Source organism: Uloborus diversus, chromosome 10 (genome assembly GCF_026930045.1).
Source record: "Uloborus diversus isolate 005 chromosome 10, Udiv.v.3.1, whole genome shotgun sequence".
NCBI lineage: Eukaryota > Metazoa > Arthropoda > Arachnida > Araneae > Uloboridae > Uloborus > Uloborus diversus.
In genome coordinates this window covers 41443619-41460549 of record NC_072740.1, presented here as the reverse complement: position 1 = coordinate 41460549, position 16931 = coordinate 41443619, and the positions used below count along the sequence as shown (strand labels likewise).

Genomic DNA, 16931 nt, shown 5'->3' with positions numbered 1-16931 from the left:
TTTAAATGAAATTCTATTGTTGTTTTAAATGACTGGAAAACTTGTAACAACTTCTCTTGAAAAAACACAAACCATTTATTCTTCCGCTTCTAAAGTAATTGCAAATTTATGCGATATTAAATGACGGAAAAAAAACCTTTCAGGAATTCCTTAAAACGTGCACTAACAAATGACTTTACTAATAATAAATGCAGCATCCCCTGACCAAAACATTTTCCGCTTTCTTGTTTCTGATGAAAAATACGCCTGATGAAATTGAAATATGAGAACAAAATGTTCACTTCATATGCTGCACGGGAACAAAATTCTCTGATCAAGAATTTATGATTCTAGAATTCATTTAGACCTCCTCTTTTCAAAGCAGTCTCGAAAATAAAAACGTAAAAGCGACCAACAAAGAAGAAAGCAACGAGTATTAATGTTTAGTGGAGGGAAAAGCCAGCCAAGAAATATGAAGACAGATATAGGGTGGTGACATAGAGTGTATCGGATCGGTTATTATGACAAACACATGGACTACGACATTTTTCTCTTATGATTCACCTTTGAATGTAAACTAGTTATGGCTATTAGGGATAGAAGTCATAAACAAGATCTGAAAGAAGTGCTTTTAAGGAAATATAAGTTGTTGCTTTTGATTCTTGGAAGCTGTTACACTAAATTTTCTTTAGAAAGGAATTTGAAATTTTATAATGACTTGTAAGTAAACACCGTGCGTCTTTCGTCGACAATTCCTGTATTTTGCGACAGAAAAGTATTTATTATTATCATTATAAGTAGCTAAATGTATGCAATCAGGGGTTAACTGTGTCCCTCAGGAGACGCATTCCTTCGCTTCCAAAAGATGGGAGGGGAAAAAGCGGACAGCTTTAAAGGCGCAAAAAAAAAAAAGCGCTTACATTCGAGGACGCAAGGCGCTCAGGTTCAAGGCTGTAGAAAAGAAGAAAAAAAAAAAAAACGCTAGGCGGGTCAGTTCACCCCTTTATGCAATAGCTTTAAAATAATTTAGAACAAAACTTTTAGCCATCTATATTTTTGTTTCTTGTAAAGTGATTATGTTAATTCATCAATGTATAATGAGAATTTTTTTTTATTCATAGCGAGAGATGTATGCAAAGTTTATGAAGTGCGTGCAAATAATTCATTTTTACCGTATGCTTAATCTTTATTTAAAAAAAAAAATATTTGAAGAGTTTTTGGAAATCTGTGATTTATTGTAGTAAACTTTTTTTTTTATTTAGACCTCACTTTTTAATGAATAGAGAGATTCATATAACACACATGAACTGACTGAATGAATTTACTGAACTTGAATGTGCATCGTGTCAAAATTTCTTTTATTTGAAGTCCAGGGGAAAAAAAACACTCTTTTTTGCTTTGCCATATTGCGCAATCGGAAAACAAGCAAGGTGTCCATCGATATCAGTTCAAGTCTCGAAATAAAGCATATTTTAGCATGAGGACGACCCCTTAGTGAAATTTTACACTTGGTGTTTTGTACAATGCATTATTTCATTTTTTTTCGATTGACATACTTTTTAGCGTGTCCGGTTTGAATAGTATTGACTACACAATTATTTAATACAGTTTTTTTTAATAGATCCCTCCTCCCTCCATCTGTTTGCATTCTTTTATCCATCCATTCCTGCTTACTCCCATTTTATCTTTCAAAAATTTAATTGAAGTCGAGCTCAGCTTCCATTAAATATTTGAGCATGTATTTTGTAAAGTATTGCCAATTAGGGGAAGGATTCATGTCAGGTTCGATTCTTCATACCACATGTTTTGCTTTTGCTTGGTGAAAGTATGACGTGAAATATTTGACGCTTCTAGGATGTCAAAAGGGCATGAGAATCCAGCTCGTTTCGCTCCGATGAATGTTTAATAAGTGTATATTTATGACAATTTTTACCATATTTTATGCGTGGGTTACTAGACTACCGTTCTGCTTCGGCTCAAAACCTGTCAGCTCTTCTATATGTTATACACATGCGCTAATAAATTAGATCATTAATTTCCTCTGTCGCAACTTATCATTAATCGCATTTAAAATATTACTTTGAACGTCAGATAGCTATTAAAATTGAATTATCGCTGGGCTCATATTAGAAATTCGAATAATATAGGAGAAATTAATCAAAGAACTATGCGTTCTTTTTTTTGAAAGAGAAGTCTAATACTTTAAGAGCAAATATGGTTTGAATAACACAATACCCTGCGCATGAAGGCGTAAAGTAAAAAATAAATAAGTACAGTTTGGTAGCTTGTATGAGACACGATCTATTTTAAACAGAAAAGGGCATCACTTAGAGGGGGGAGAGGAAGGGGGAGCAGTTGTAAACTTCCTCTTAAAAAAAAAAAAAAAGACTTTTCAATGGGCGCTTTATTTCTCAAGAAGGAAATATTTAAAATTTCTCTTTGAAAAAGAGGTTTTAAGTATTTTTGATTGAAATGGATATTATTGACTGTCATCTGAAAGTAAAAAATTGAAAAAGATTGTTTCTGAAAGATGGCAAGAGAGATATTTTAAGGAATTTCAAAGTAAAAAAAAAAAATTCGTTGTAATACTACAGAATGAGAAAAATGCAATTCACAAACGTTTGAGGGAATTTTTTTCGCTAAAATTGAAGATGTCTTCAGAGAAGTGTGACACACACTGATATGCACAGTAACTTTCCCGTATATAAGGCCTACATAACGAGGTTTGTTGCCGAATCTCGTTTTTGGCTAATCCAGACGGATGGTGTAAATGCGCAATTTGGCTTTATTCTTGCAATATAAAGGTTATTTTTGTACCTATATCTTGAATGTTTTCCTGTTTTTTCCTGATAGTACACCAGAATGAAAATCAACAGGTAAAAAAACAATCATTTACTTTACACACCAGCTGATGATATTTAGATGGTTTTGTTGGAGTCATTTGTTGCCATTCCCACTCGCAGCCTTATATGATCAAAATTACAATAAGAGAAAAAAGCGAACTATTCACACAAATATCATCCAGATCTAATAAGCCAATTTCGCTGTAAAACCAATCAGGATTTTCTAACATCAATTAAATAGATTCATCTTATATCTGCAGCTGTTAAAAATTATCTTCCATTTTGAAATATGTATGCATATTTAGCAACCAAAAATGTTTTCATAATACATTACACTCACTTTCTTCTACATCGTAAATTAACAAGATTTATTTTTTATAATGTTTGAGCAGATTTATAACTATGCATGCACATTTATTTTGTTTCTATATTCCTTTATGTCTAGAAAATATTTAAGATATTTCTTCCGAGAAGGTCTTTCTTTCTCCAAACTCATATGGAAATAAAATGATATTCGGTACTGTCCCCCTGTCTATCAGAGAAATTAATGTTTATTAAGTGAATGCTTTCATTAATGCTGCTGTTGCTTTTTTTTCAATTAGTTTTCACGTGACTAATATAGAAAGAAATGATTCACGGAATCAATTAAAATGTATTTAGAACTTAATTCCAACAGCAATAATTTAACTCTCGAAACTTTCATTTGAATAATTAATCAAAAAAAAAAGTCTTCAAAGTATCTAAATATATTCAATGAATTTTTAAATACGCTGGACTTCAGCAAAACCAATGAAGAAAATCATGCTTGTCTTAAAAAGGTTAATGAGAAATTCTATGCCATCTAATGAAATGGAAAAGGAGAAAAAAAAATCGTCTATTACCGTGAACATTTTGAGTGAAAAGAAACTATTAATGATTCACTTCTAACAAAGTGGCATATCCTTCCCCTTATTAATAAATGACAACAGCAAGACCCTCATCCTCGTTAATGGATTCACGTTATGGCCTTAAGCTTAATTAAAAATTAAGTAAGAAGTGTTTTTTTCCTCAACCGAAGCCTTTAATAACTTGAGGTGATAATAAGCAGAAGCAAAACAAAAGAAGTCATCTTAAAGTGTTACATAAAAAAAAACTGGTGGGAACAAAAAATTGCCAAGGAGGTATTATTACTCTTCACTTCTTGCACTTTCACCTTTGAACTGTTAGCCAAGGTTGCGCCAGTGGCTTAGCCACCGCTGCTGACACGACTTCTTGGGGTCAGAGAGTACCACAAACCTTTCTGCCACGATGGGGTGGACCACCATCGAGACTAGCGTGGGAGAGCATACTTGTTGTCTCTAAATCGGCAAATTTAATGAATTGCTATATCCGAAGAAACCGTCGTACATTCATCATTTGATGGTATTCTTGCATAGTATTTGAAGGATCACGATTGGATATTAATATTCACCAGTAAAACTTATTAGTTTTGAAGGATATTTACGAAATTTTTTTGGTATTCATAGACAGTCCTTGCAGGAGTCACAGGATTTATCTAAAAACAAATTACCGTTTAATTTTTGATTTTGCATCAGATAATGCCTAGTTTGTATCGGCACGGAAGAATATGAATAAATGTATAAGAGTGTAACCCTTTTTAGGTTCATCAATGCCACCCACTGAGTTTTGTCCCTGAAAATTTACGCATCTTTTAAGTGCTAAGTATCGTCATTAGTCATTGCTTACACTTAAGGTTATTTTTTACTTTAGTAAGTACGTGTGAGTTACTTATCCTTTAAAGGCAATTGGACTGAGAGGTCGTGTTTGCGAACAAAGCGTCAAGCAAAAATACATTCAGAATTAATCAGAATATATTCGAAATACATCTCAGTTATGTTTACCTATCTATGTCTTCTTAATAATAAAGGGTTATCAATTTAAAAATAAAAATAGCTTGTAATACGCAACTTTGCTCTTTTTGTTTTTAATTTACGAAAAAAAAAATGTTCAAGCATTTGCATCAAAAGTTCTCAGTTTTAACCTTTCAAAATAAAAAAAAATATATCCTATAACAACGTAATAATCCACATTCCTTCACAGGTCGTTTCTGTAGTTTTGAAATAAAGACTGAATTTGATTTTATTTATCAATATTTTTTTTTGTTTTGTTTCGTTATTGAAATTGAACAAAATTATAATATTCAAATTATAATTTTCATTATAATTTGAACAAAAATAAGCACGATGAAAATACTCCTATAAACTCACTTACAACGCTTTCCATTCATTAATATGCTTTAAAATGTTTTCTTAAAATTAATTAACTAACCCAAGTGTAGTGAATCGCACTTAAAATTTCTGCTTTACTTTTTGACCTCCACTTAAGTATATACGCTTTTACACTAACAATACTTAAATTTCATATAGTTTCTTCAGGTAGATCAATATTATATACATTAACTGTCTTGACTGGTCAAAGTGCAGGAATATATTGAACAAAAACAAGAAGAACACTTCAATGAAAATCGGAGAGGAAAAGTGAACGTATCGCAAAAATAAATCTTTCCTGAATCTACAGGGCACTAAGAAGATTGGTTACGCGATTTAAAGAAATGGAGGACATTTCACACATTTCATGATCCTTACAGTTTGAAGCAGTTAATTATGAACGACTACAGAGATAAATGCGAAATATACGCGTATAAACAAAATTATCGATGCTAGATGTTAACATATGTAAATATTGTGGCAAAGGTGAGGATATGTTGCATTATAAATTTTATAGCTGGTGATTTCTTGTTGTCTGATTTAGACTGCTATAGCTGAACACCAGAGAGCTCAGCATTCGGGATACTGACTTGAGTAGTACGAAGTTTTGCGTTTGATTTTATTTGGCACGAAATTTTTGTTTAATGTAGTGCGATTCAAACGAAATTTAAGCATAAGTTTAAAGAAATGAACGAATTGAAAAACTATTTTTCTTCTTGGAAATTTCATATTTTTATTAGTTATGAGTCAACCATTTTATTTTAAATCAGGCAAGCAACCTTGAAAAGTGTCACCTGACCATCCCAGATTTCACATATTTCACGATCATGTCAGTTTGAAGCAATTAACTCTGAACGACTTTAGAGATAAATGCGAAATATACGCGTATAAACGAAATTATCGATGCTAGATGTTAACATATGTAAATATTGTAGCAAAGGTGAGGATATGTTGCATTATAAATTTTATAGCTGGTGATTTCTTGATTTCTGATTTAGACTTCTGTACCTGAACACCGGAGAGCTCAGCATTCGGGAAACTGACTTGCGTAGCACGAAGTTTTGCCTTTGATATTATTTGTCACGATTTTTTTTATGATGTAGGGCGATTCAAACGAAATTTAGTTATAAGTTTAAAGAAATGAACGAATTAAAAAACTAATTTTTCTTCTTGGAAATTTCCTATTTTTATTAGTTATGAGCCAACCATTCCATTCAAGTCAGGCAAGCAGTCTTGAAAAGTGTCACATGACCATTCCAGATTTCACATTTCAAGATTTTGACATTTTAAAGCAGTTAATTCTGAACGATTTCAGAGATAAATGCGAAATATGAGTAAAACACAAAATTATCGATGGTAGATGTTCACATGCGTAAGTGTTGGGGCTAGGGTGAGGAATGAGGATAGGTTTCATTATAAATTTTATAGAATTTGGTTTAGTGTTCCCTTATCTCCTGTAGGAAGGTTAACATTCGGGAGACTGACAGTACTTGTACGAAATTTCCTGTTTGAGATATTTGATACAATAAGAATTTTGACGGGATTTCATGGCATTTTAAAGGGAATTCAGTAAAACATTTTTCTTCCTAGAAATTCCATTTTTTATCACTTATTAGTTTTTGCTCTTATGGAAATTAATCATAGATAGAATACTGTATATTTCATTTATTTAATCCTGTGTTCAAATTTAATGATGGGTTTCCATCATGTATTTAAATTATACAGGGGAAAAGGGGGCACATGTGAACAATTTTTTTTCATCTTTGCATTTTTCAAAAAATATTATCGATTCCTCAGCGCAAAGGTGTCCCCATGATTGAATACACTTTTCTTTCTGTCATGGATTTTTTTGGGATTAAAAAAAAAATTTCTTTACTTTATGGTATTTTTGAAAAACGTCTGCAGTTGTTCATGTATGCCCCTAGAGAGGGGCACACGTGAATAGGTCTGGGGCACATATGAACACGGGCAAAAAATGCAGGAGAAGCATCGTATTTTAAAGGAAAATTCTTCAATATGAAACATATACTTAAATAAGAAACATGTTGAAGGTGTTGTAACCTATACTGCGTCAGTTGTAATTGTACAGTTATTGTTTCACAGAGAAAATATTTTTCCCGAATACATATAACTGCGCACTGTCAAATTCTGAAATCTCGTATCTCGTCGTCGTTCTGATCACTGAATAGACTAGACTAGACAAAAACTTATATGACTAAATAATACAAATAATTTTTTATGTAAAAGGGTTACTCTCTATATATATTGCCTTTAAGCTTCATACATTGTTTGATAATGTATTTTAAAATGATTTTGAACTTCAATTTTTAATTAAATGAAAATCTTTTGTGTCTTTTTATTTCCTGTAAGTATTGTATAACATTAAATTATGGATCAAATAGTTAGTGACTAAAATATTAAAAAAAATAATAAATATTAAATATTTATTTATTTATGTTTATTAATATTAATAACAACTGACAGTAAATTTACAAACTGATTATAGGAAAATAATAATTGTAAATACTACTATTTACATTTAGGGTAAACCTACCCAATTTCGTGATACTAAGGATTCAAACAGTATAATCGATAATTTTTTCTGAATTTATTGACTTGATATTTTTTCCATAGACATAGTAAACTTTATTCTTAATTATTAAACCATCAAACAGAATTAATACATGATAATATAATGTAATTTAATTATTTTCCAAAAAAGTATCACATGTACCTAAATTCGTGATAGTCTACCTTATTCCTTGAGTCAGTGTACCTAACTTCGTGGTAATGACTTAATCACTGTCACTGTCATTTTCTTCATTACGTGCACATACACTACACATGAACACTGTTGGTGGATTTTTTGAGTCAACTGCCTGGCAACTTTCATGATACCAATTTAAACAAAAACAACATTGGATCCATGGGCTCTTGTTATGTCCTTTGTAGTAACTTTCATTACAGTTGGGGCAGAACCATTCATCTTCAGCTTCACCTTTGCTCTTATTGGTGTTCTTTTTGGCTTTAACCAAACTGCTGGTACTGGCACTGACACAGGATTTGGTAGTGTCACTAGTACTGGAACTGGTACTGGCGGTGGAAGTATTACCACATGATTTCTCCCCTGGAAGATGAACTGCAGCTGATGGATCACGCCTCTTCCTTGCAGGTTTTGGAGCACGTGCTGTAAAATCAGGTAGTTTTAACACATCATCGATGCCTTCCTTTGTAGCAGGTGCATTGCTGACTGACAGGGAATTTTCATCCATACACCTGTTATCCACGTTTGTTGTCAGGGCTTCATCAGGAATTTTCATCTTGTTTAGTGGGAAAACACCAGCCTTGCAGAATGCAGAAATGATATTTTCTCTGCTGAATGCTTCCAGAAAAGCGGGACTGAACATCCCATGGAAATCGAATCTTCCTGGTCTTCTCAGCGGATTACCTTCTTGAAACTGCCTCAGGTGTTTCTGCCAAGCCAATTTCAAAGGCCGGTATACTGCTACATCCAAAGGCTGTAGCAAATGACTTGTGTGGCTTGGAAATGTTACAATTATGATATCATTCTCTGAAGCCATTGCAATGACTTCAGGAGTTATGTGACTCGCATGTGAATCCATTAATAGCACCACAGGCCTTGCTGAGGAAATCCCCTGGACAAATTTTTGAAACCACATCAGAAATAACTCTGAGTTTATCCAGCCACTCTGAGACACTGCAACTGTTACATTTGGAAGCGCCCCAATTTTCAAACCATCAATCATTCTAGCGCCTTTGAAGATCAGTAGAGTAGGTCCAAATTCACCTGCGGCATTGATGCAAGGTAAAACGGTGTGAGTTTCAGCCTTGTCAGCAATTACTCGATTATAGACGAACCTCTTGCCTATTCTTGTAACAACTCGTCCAGACTTCACAACATAGCACAGCCCCGTTTCGTCGCAGTTCCAAATTTGTTGAGGTTTGATGCCTTCTGGAAACTTTCCATAAACCTCAGAGAGTTTGTCGTAGAAATCATTGAGTAACACCCTATTAGAATTGTTTGCCCGATATTGGGACAAATTTTCGGGTGTTCTTAGGCCTAAATTGTATCTGCGACGAAACTCACGCCACCACTTCCAACTGGCACATTTTTTCTTGTCGCTGAATGGAAACGGTTTGTTGTTTGAAGCACACTCCTTCTCAGCAAGGGAGTATGCTATGTGCCTGATTCGACTGACCGTCAAACCAAACCCAAGCTCCTGCATATTAATGACAAATTTCACTAACGAAGTTTCAGTTGCTGGGCCTAGAGCAAACGGTCTCCCCACTTTTCTCACATCCACACTGTCACTGTCACCTTCACAGCGTGTTATGTAGTCTTTCAAGGTGCTCCATGGGATGAAAATTTTTTTTGCAGACTTATACACTAACCAATTTTCATCCACTACCTTCCTCACTGCGAGTTGAAGTGTTTCCTTTGAGTATTTCTTCCGTTTGTTCCCACCTTTCTCTTTTTTCCCACCGGCTAGCTTGCTGTAAATAGGCGCCATCTGTCTGAAAGTAGCAAAATTTCATAAGAAATAACTGTGTTTTTGTAAGCCTCCGTTACGATTATTACACACAAAAACAAGAAACTAATATAAATACCACATTCATTATAGTATTAATTTAAATATTAGTGTAAGAAATATTAATTTTCTTAAGAGATTACATATAAAAACTTACATTAATTATTGCAAGGAGTCACACCACGTGCACACTGTTCTCTTCTAACTGACAAAATGGCTACACAATAAACCAGTTGCCGGAGACCTCCAAAGCTTTGCCTGGGTTTGGACAACACCCTGCCATCTATGAGGAACATGTCAAATTAAGTGTACACAACCTACCTAACTCCGTGGTAAAATAAATGTTTCGTATCACAGAGTAAGGTATGTCACGAAATAAGGTAGGTTCACCCTATTAACACTTAACAATATCCTACACTAATAATATTAATTAGAGCGGTTATGGGAACTGTTCACTTGTACCCCTAGATGTTGTGTTCACAAGTGTCCCATCGTCTACTTTAGAGCTAATTCGCAAAAATAAAGAATTTTTAATTTAATAGAAAATTATGAACATTGTCATAAATATACTTAAATGTACATACAATGGTTCTTAATAGTCAGATTTAGATTAATAGTTAATTTTAAAATCATTATCACATGAAGAAGACTGATAAAAAAATTTCCATACCTGCGAAAACAAGGAAGTTGCCACCACATAAACATAAAAGTGCTCATTGTTCTAAATATTTGTTCAAGAAGTACAACTGGTACTGTCCTTAATTGAGAAATTTTCCAGATTTTTTGCTTGAAGTGATTTTAGTAAAACATACCTTGTTCACATGTGCCCCGTGTTCACATGAACCCCCTTTTCCCCTACTTATGTTTTCGATAAGAAAAATATTAAGTAAGAGTCTGAAGTTTGTTTTACTTTTTTAAGGGAGCATCGTTCTTTTCAGTAAAGACCGTAGCCGGGTATCTATGTTATATCTGCCCTTGCGGCTTTTTCGGCTCGCACTTGGGGGATCATTTTAGAGTCGAAGAAAAATAATTTAGCCACATTTTCTGCTATTTATCTTAACCAACCTTCGAGTTTTTCAAAAAAATCTGTTTTTTTCTTAATTTTTATTATTTTTTCATAGTAAAATTCAAAATTAATGAATGGTAATTTTTTCCCTTATTCTTAGAAATAAAATACATGAAAAATTCTTGTAGTCATAACATTTCTAAAAAGTCGATTTTTGGCAACGGAAAAAAAAGATTTGAATATTTTTTTCAATGCCTTTCTGAGAAGTGTCACTCACCAAATTTTGTCCGAAAATGTCTTTTACACTGTTCTACACTCAGAATTTTTTTCGAATTTTTTGAAGTGAAGGAACAATGCGAAAAAAGTTAAAAAGTGATTTTTTTCATCATTTTGCGTTTAAACAAATTTAAACATTTTTGATTGCCAAAAAAATTCATTTGAACTAATCAGTAAAAAAATCGTCTGCTAAGTGAAAAAAAAAACTTCGAAAATACTATCTTATCAGAAAAAAAACACCATAAAAAACTAAGACATAACCTTCATGAAATTATTAGGAATGTAAAAAAATGATTAAAAAGTTTTAAATAAATATTATTCAATGCTAAATTGTACATAGAAACGATTATATAATTTGTCCACGCTATTTTGAATAACTTTTCCGTCTGGATCCAATAAAAGAAAAAATTTTCAAATACTAAAATAAATTTTTTATACAGTTTAACATTTTTTTTAAAAATAACTGACAATAAATATAATAATTTTCAACAATTTATGATGATTTTTCAAGTAAGGTTAGTCTTCGGTACTGTCTTCATTCACAAAGACACTCACTTTTTCCATCAATGAACAGACGACTCAACATAGCAGGCTTTACTATTTTATACAAAAATCGAGCATGAAGCAGAATATATGATCGGAGCAATGTGTGAGCAATGACAGTGCTCCTACTATAAGCACAGTCACAACAATATCTTGTAATACCAGTGATGTCATTCTTATCTGACTGATAATCAAGAAAGCAACGATATGTTTTTGACTTAATATGTCGCGATCTCACTTAAAGTTTTATAAAATTAGGTGTGATTTTGACATAATGGAGTCATCATCTTCATTCATCATCTCAGCTGAGTATGATATAGCTTGAGTCATTTGATTTCGACATATATTCTCTGTCTCATGCTCGATATTTGGCAAAAATACGTAGTTAAGCTTGCTGAAATATTGAGTCGTCTGTTTATTGATGAAAAAGTCACCGTCTTTGAGAATGAAGACAGTGACAAAGACTAACCTTACTTAAAAAATCATTAAAATTTTTTGAAAATTATTACATTACCTAATGCAGGGTAGAAAACCTTGGAGAAATAGTTTGAGGAGCACCTGTGGTGATTTTGAGGAGCATTTTGAAGTTTTGCGGAGCAGCTCGATATTTTGCATAAATTCAATAAAAAAATTTAAAACCAATTGTCTAAAATTGTTTTTGAGCTTTGATAATTATTTTAAGCACTACCATGAAAATAAAAAAATCTTTAAACACTTTGTCATGCTTGAAAGCGCACCGCCGGGGAATGCAGAGCAAAATAATTTTTTGCGAAGCTGCGGAGTTTCGCTATTTTTCTGGAGCAACTCTACAAAATGCGGAGCAGTTGGCAACCCTGTTAATGTCAGTTATTTTTTAAAAAACTATGTTAAATGGTGTAAAAAAGTTACTTTAATATTCAAAGTGTGTCTTTATTGGATGCAGATTGAAAAATTATTCAAATAGCGTGGACAAACTATATAATCGTCTTAATAAACAATTTAGCATTTTTTACATTCCTAATAACTTCATAAAGGATATGTCTTAGTTTTTATGGTGTTTTTTTTTCATCTGGTAAAATAGTATTTTCGAAGTTTTTTTTTTATTTTAATTTTCTTTTTCACTTAGCAGACGATTTTTTACTGACTTAGTTCAAATGAACATTTTTGGCAATCAAAAATATTTAAATTTGTTTAAACGCAAAATGATGAAAAAAAAAATCACTTTTTAACGTTTTTCGTACTGTTCCACCACTTCAAAAAATTCGAAAAAAATCCTGGGTGTAGAGGAGTATAAATGACATTTTCGGACAAAATTTGGTGAGTGACACTTTTCAGAAAGGCATTGAAAAAAAAAATTAATTTTATCTCTGCGCCAAAAATCGGCTTTTCGTTTAAAAATTATGACTATAATAATTTTTCATGTATTTTATTCCTAAGAATAAGGTGGAAAATCACCATTCATTAATTTTGAATTTTACTATTAAAAAAATTAAAATTGAAAGAACAGGTTTTTTTGATACTCGAAGGTCGATTGAGGTAAAGAGCTGAAAATTTGGCTAAATTATTTTAATTCGACACCAAAATGATCCCCCAAATGCGAGCCGAAAAAGCGGCAAGGGCAGTTTTAACATAAAAACCTGATTACGGCCTTTCGGAAGTAAAAAGTAATAGTTACTGAAGGTAACCTTGATACACATTTCCTTTTTTTTACTGTCCTATTCATATTCGAACAGTTTAGATTGCTAATTTATTATACTAAACATAACACTAAATATACTAATTAAATATATTTATTATACTAAAACACATGAAATGGTGCAAACGTAACCCTCATTTCTTAAAATTACCCTAAGTAATGTTTAACTATTCGTGATTTTTTTTTCACGATCCGAACACGTACAGACATAAGTTGTTCAAATATTAACTACTTAAGTCGTAAGCTATTAAAGACAAGTACAAAGAGAGTTTCAAGAATTTAAAAAATAAAATCGCTAATTTTTGTTAAAATCTATTTCTGTATTCTGACATTTTCTGTATTTATATCCTTCGAAATTTGAATAACTGAAAACCAGAAAGTGAAAACTGACTCGTACAAAGAACCTCAAACGATCGTAAATTTAAAAAAAGATTAAATCATGTATAAATTATCAATAAAAAGTTTTTTTATAGCTAAAAAAAGAAACGAAAGAGAGAAGTTCAGACGGGTTTGAAATTTCTCTTTGCAAATTGATGAAAACATACTAGGACTGTTCCGGATTATACTTACTTCCTGGAAATAACTGAAAACATTATTTCAAACAATTTTCAGTCTTACGGTTTTAAGGAATGAAGTAAAAAATGTTACTGGTATATAGTCGAATATCGGTTTAAAGAATATTCCGTTATATATAATAAACTTTTTATCTATTCATTGAAACGAAATACAGCTAGATGATTACAAAATACGGAATTACGCTTTTTTACAGAACGGTGACATAAATCCCAAATACTCTTTCGTAAACACATTAAATTCAAAAGTTGACATTATTTTTGACATTATGGGCATTCTAGTGCATGAACATTATAACTATCTAAATGTTCAAAAACCAATTGTTTGCTTAACAACATTCATAACATGTTTCAGCTTGGTAAAGCGTTCCTAATTACCAAATTACTTGATTGAACTTTGTAACTACCAAATTCAATCACATATGATTCATTTTATTAAAAACTTAAAATGTTTACAATTTGTCGAACCTGAACAAAAAGAACAAAAAAAAAAAAAAAAAAAAACTTCTGACCAATTTACGAGTTTTACTGTAGAGAAAGTAATAAGTTTTTGGAATAAAACTTGTGAAATTTATTGAAGCGCATTGAATTTTGTATCGATTAGTTTTAGATGATTTTTAGTTGTCTAACTTTCTAAAGTCCGTTAATGGAAAATGCATAAGGCATTTGAAAACATTCTGCTGTTAAAACATTTTAAATTATGTTGTACGTAGTTATTTTTCAGATAAAGGTTGTAAAATGCATTTATTCAAAAAAAAAAGAAAAAAAAAAGAGAAGATGACGACGGAAGCACTTAGGCAATAATTTGCATTTATCGACGAATTTCAAAAGAATGTGCGAAATATAAATGCTTCAACTAATAATTTTCAGTTCATACCCGATAGCTCCTTCTGAGCTTTGCTATCAGAATTGCTAAGTAGCAAAAATTCAGTTTGCCGATCATATGTCTTCTCTTCAGAAAATGAGGGCACCTAAATGTAAACTTGCCCCCATTTGGCAATATTTTCCAACGTCGACGGCTCGTCCCTTTAGAGACGAAATAGTTTTCAAGAGCTTCTTCATGTTCTCCAAATGAATGAGTGCAGAGTAAACGGCGAATCCCTTCCACTTTACCACCTGGAGAGCCTAACAACTTAGGTTGCCGCGAGAAAACACCCCATCCAACTTCTTCAGTATCCACCAGGTGTTACCTCTATTGACTCACGCCAACCGCAATGGCAAAGAGCACATACCTACCTCTGACATACAGAAGAAGCCAGTGGTGCACTCTACCTTCACCTACAACGTGTTTGATCAACAAAGAAAAGACGGGAAGTGGCGAAGTTTTTGAATTATGCACATCTGAGGATTCGTTCAAATTAGTAACGATCAAGCAGAGGTCTATGAACTATTTGCATGAGGTTGATAACGCAACCTTCTGGTGATGGGACAACATCAGGTCAAGGTATCAATTGTAGGAATGAAACAACTAATATCAGAACGCATTATTAAGAAATATGAATGTGAGAGAAATGTACACATTGAATTTTTCGACTATGACTGAGATTCGAGAGATTAAATGCAAATTATTGAAATCCCTTTCAAAAAGGTAGGCTTGAAATGTCTAAAATTACTCATGCGTACCTCCGTCTTTCTGGTAAAAAATGCAAATTGATTAAACTGGAATGAAGTTTATTAAAACAAAATCCGAAACAGCAGCTTATGTCTCACGATTTTCTTTCTCTCTAGTCTAGTTCAAGTCGATGCATTATTGATAGTTAGTTCCCTGCAATTATTTATACCCGAATATCACTCAAAAAATAGGGGGATTTCAACAGTTACCACACTCATTTGATTGTGTTTTGCGATTTTTATTTATTTATTTATTTGAGAAGTATCAAGTTAAAACAGTTTTTTTAAGAAAAATTTTTACTACAAAGGTATTTTCGGTACTTTTTAGGAACAGTCAGGAAGAGCAATGTGATGACGGAAGAGAAGATGGGAGGATAGAAATAATAGGTTTAATTAATTTCCGATGCTTTTTTTAGAAGTGTAATTGTTATAACTAGAACAAGATGAAACACTTTATTTAAAAAAGAAAAAAAAGTTTTTAATTACGACATATTTTCGTGCACTCATTTGTGTATAGGATTTTCTCTTTAGGTACATTCCCGAAAAGCCATGTGAATAAAGGATTAAAATGAAAGGGTTTAAAAATTTGCAAAGTTTTTTTTTTTAATTCGTCCTTCTTTAGTTTTTCAATGAGTCTTAATACATACATTCAATCTACTATTCAGATTACTTTTAGAATAGTTCGGTCAAGTTCTACTTTAATTCGTATTGCTCATTATGTTGACGGCATAGAAGCAAATATCGGCAAGCTTTTGAAACATAGCTAACATGGAGCTTCACTTGAAAATAGGTTGCTCAAGGGTAGCATTAAATTCTTTCGCAAGTTAATCACACTTTTCCAATACTAGAAAAACCAGGATTATAAAATGTACTTCCAGGCTTTATTTCTAAAATGGTTGCGCAAGAAGTACATTATTTCGTTCTGATCGTTATCATATTAAGGAGGTAACAGTTAAAAAGGAATTTCCTGTTTTCGTTCAAGGTAGCAGTTCCTCAGTAGGGGAGGCCGGGGGTACTTGATCCCTAGGGATACATGATCCCACAGCCAAAAATTTACCAAAATCATTAAGTAGGGATTTGAAACCTGATAATTATGTTAAAGGTATACTTGTACATAAAAACTGGCAACATTGCTTTTTAAGCCGTTTTGTTTTAGCTCAAGAAATGATTGTCTGAATGTGTCAAGGGAAACTTTTTATTATTAAAGCTTTCTTAAGTTTACATTATCGGTTATATACAACTTAAAAAATATATCGAAGTGTAATGTTAAAGTATAGACAGTCTTTAATAACTGAGACATGCTTTTAGTAAATTGCCACTTATTGTTAATAATAGAACAAGTATGTTGGTAAAAATCGCATATTAGGGATACTTGATCCCTTTGTTTAGAGGGATATATGATCCCAGAGATCAAGTATCCATATGACAATATAAACAAAATGAAAACAATATAAATGTTGTTTACTTAGTTGACATTAACTTTAAACATTCAAAACTATGTTATCATAATAAAATTCATCATAGTATGAGTGATAGATTTAAGCAATCACTGCAGTAAATATGCTAAACAATTAAAATCTTAGTTCGCATTTGTAACCCACATAACACCTCAAACATCTAAACATAAAAT

At 32.3% G+C, this 16931-nt stretch overlaps 1 protein-coding gene across 1 annotated transcript; it reads right to left on the bottom strand.

The window, feature by feature from the left end:
* Nucleotides 1-5256: 5256 nt before the first annotated feature.
* Nucleotides 5257-9315, bottom strand: LOC129231726 (uncharacterized). Its single transcript, XM_054866089.1, has 2 exons — nucleotides 8048-9315; nucleotides 5257-5269 (listed from the first exon to the last, which is right to left on the bottom strand). Exons 1-2 carry the CDS (start codon nucleotides 9313-9315, stop codon nucleotides 5257-5259), a joined length of 1281 nt encoding a protein of 426 aa, XP_054722064.1.
* Between the last annotated feature and the right edge of the window lie 7616 nt (nucleotides 9316-16931).

Coding starts and splice junctions, on each gene's coding strand:
- LOC129231726 (XM_054866089.1), bottom strand. CDS start 9,315: ATGCAGGAGCTTGGGTTTGGTTTGACGGTCAGTCGAATCAGGCACATA.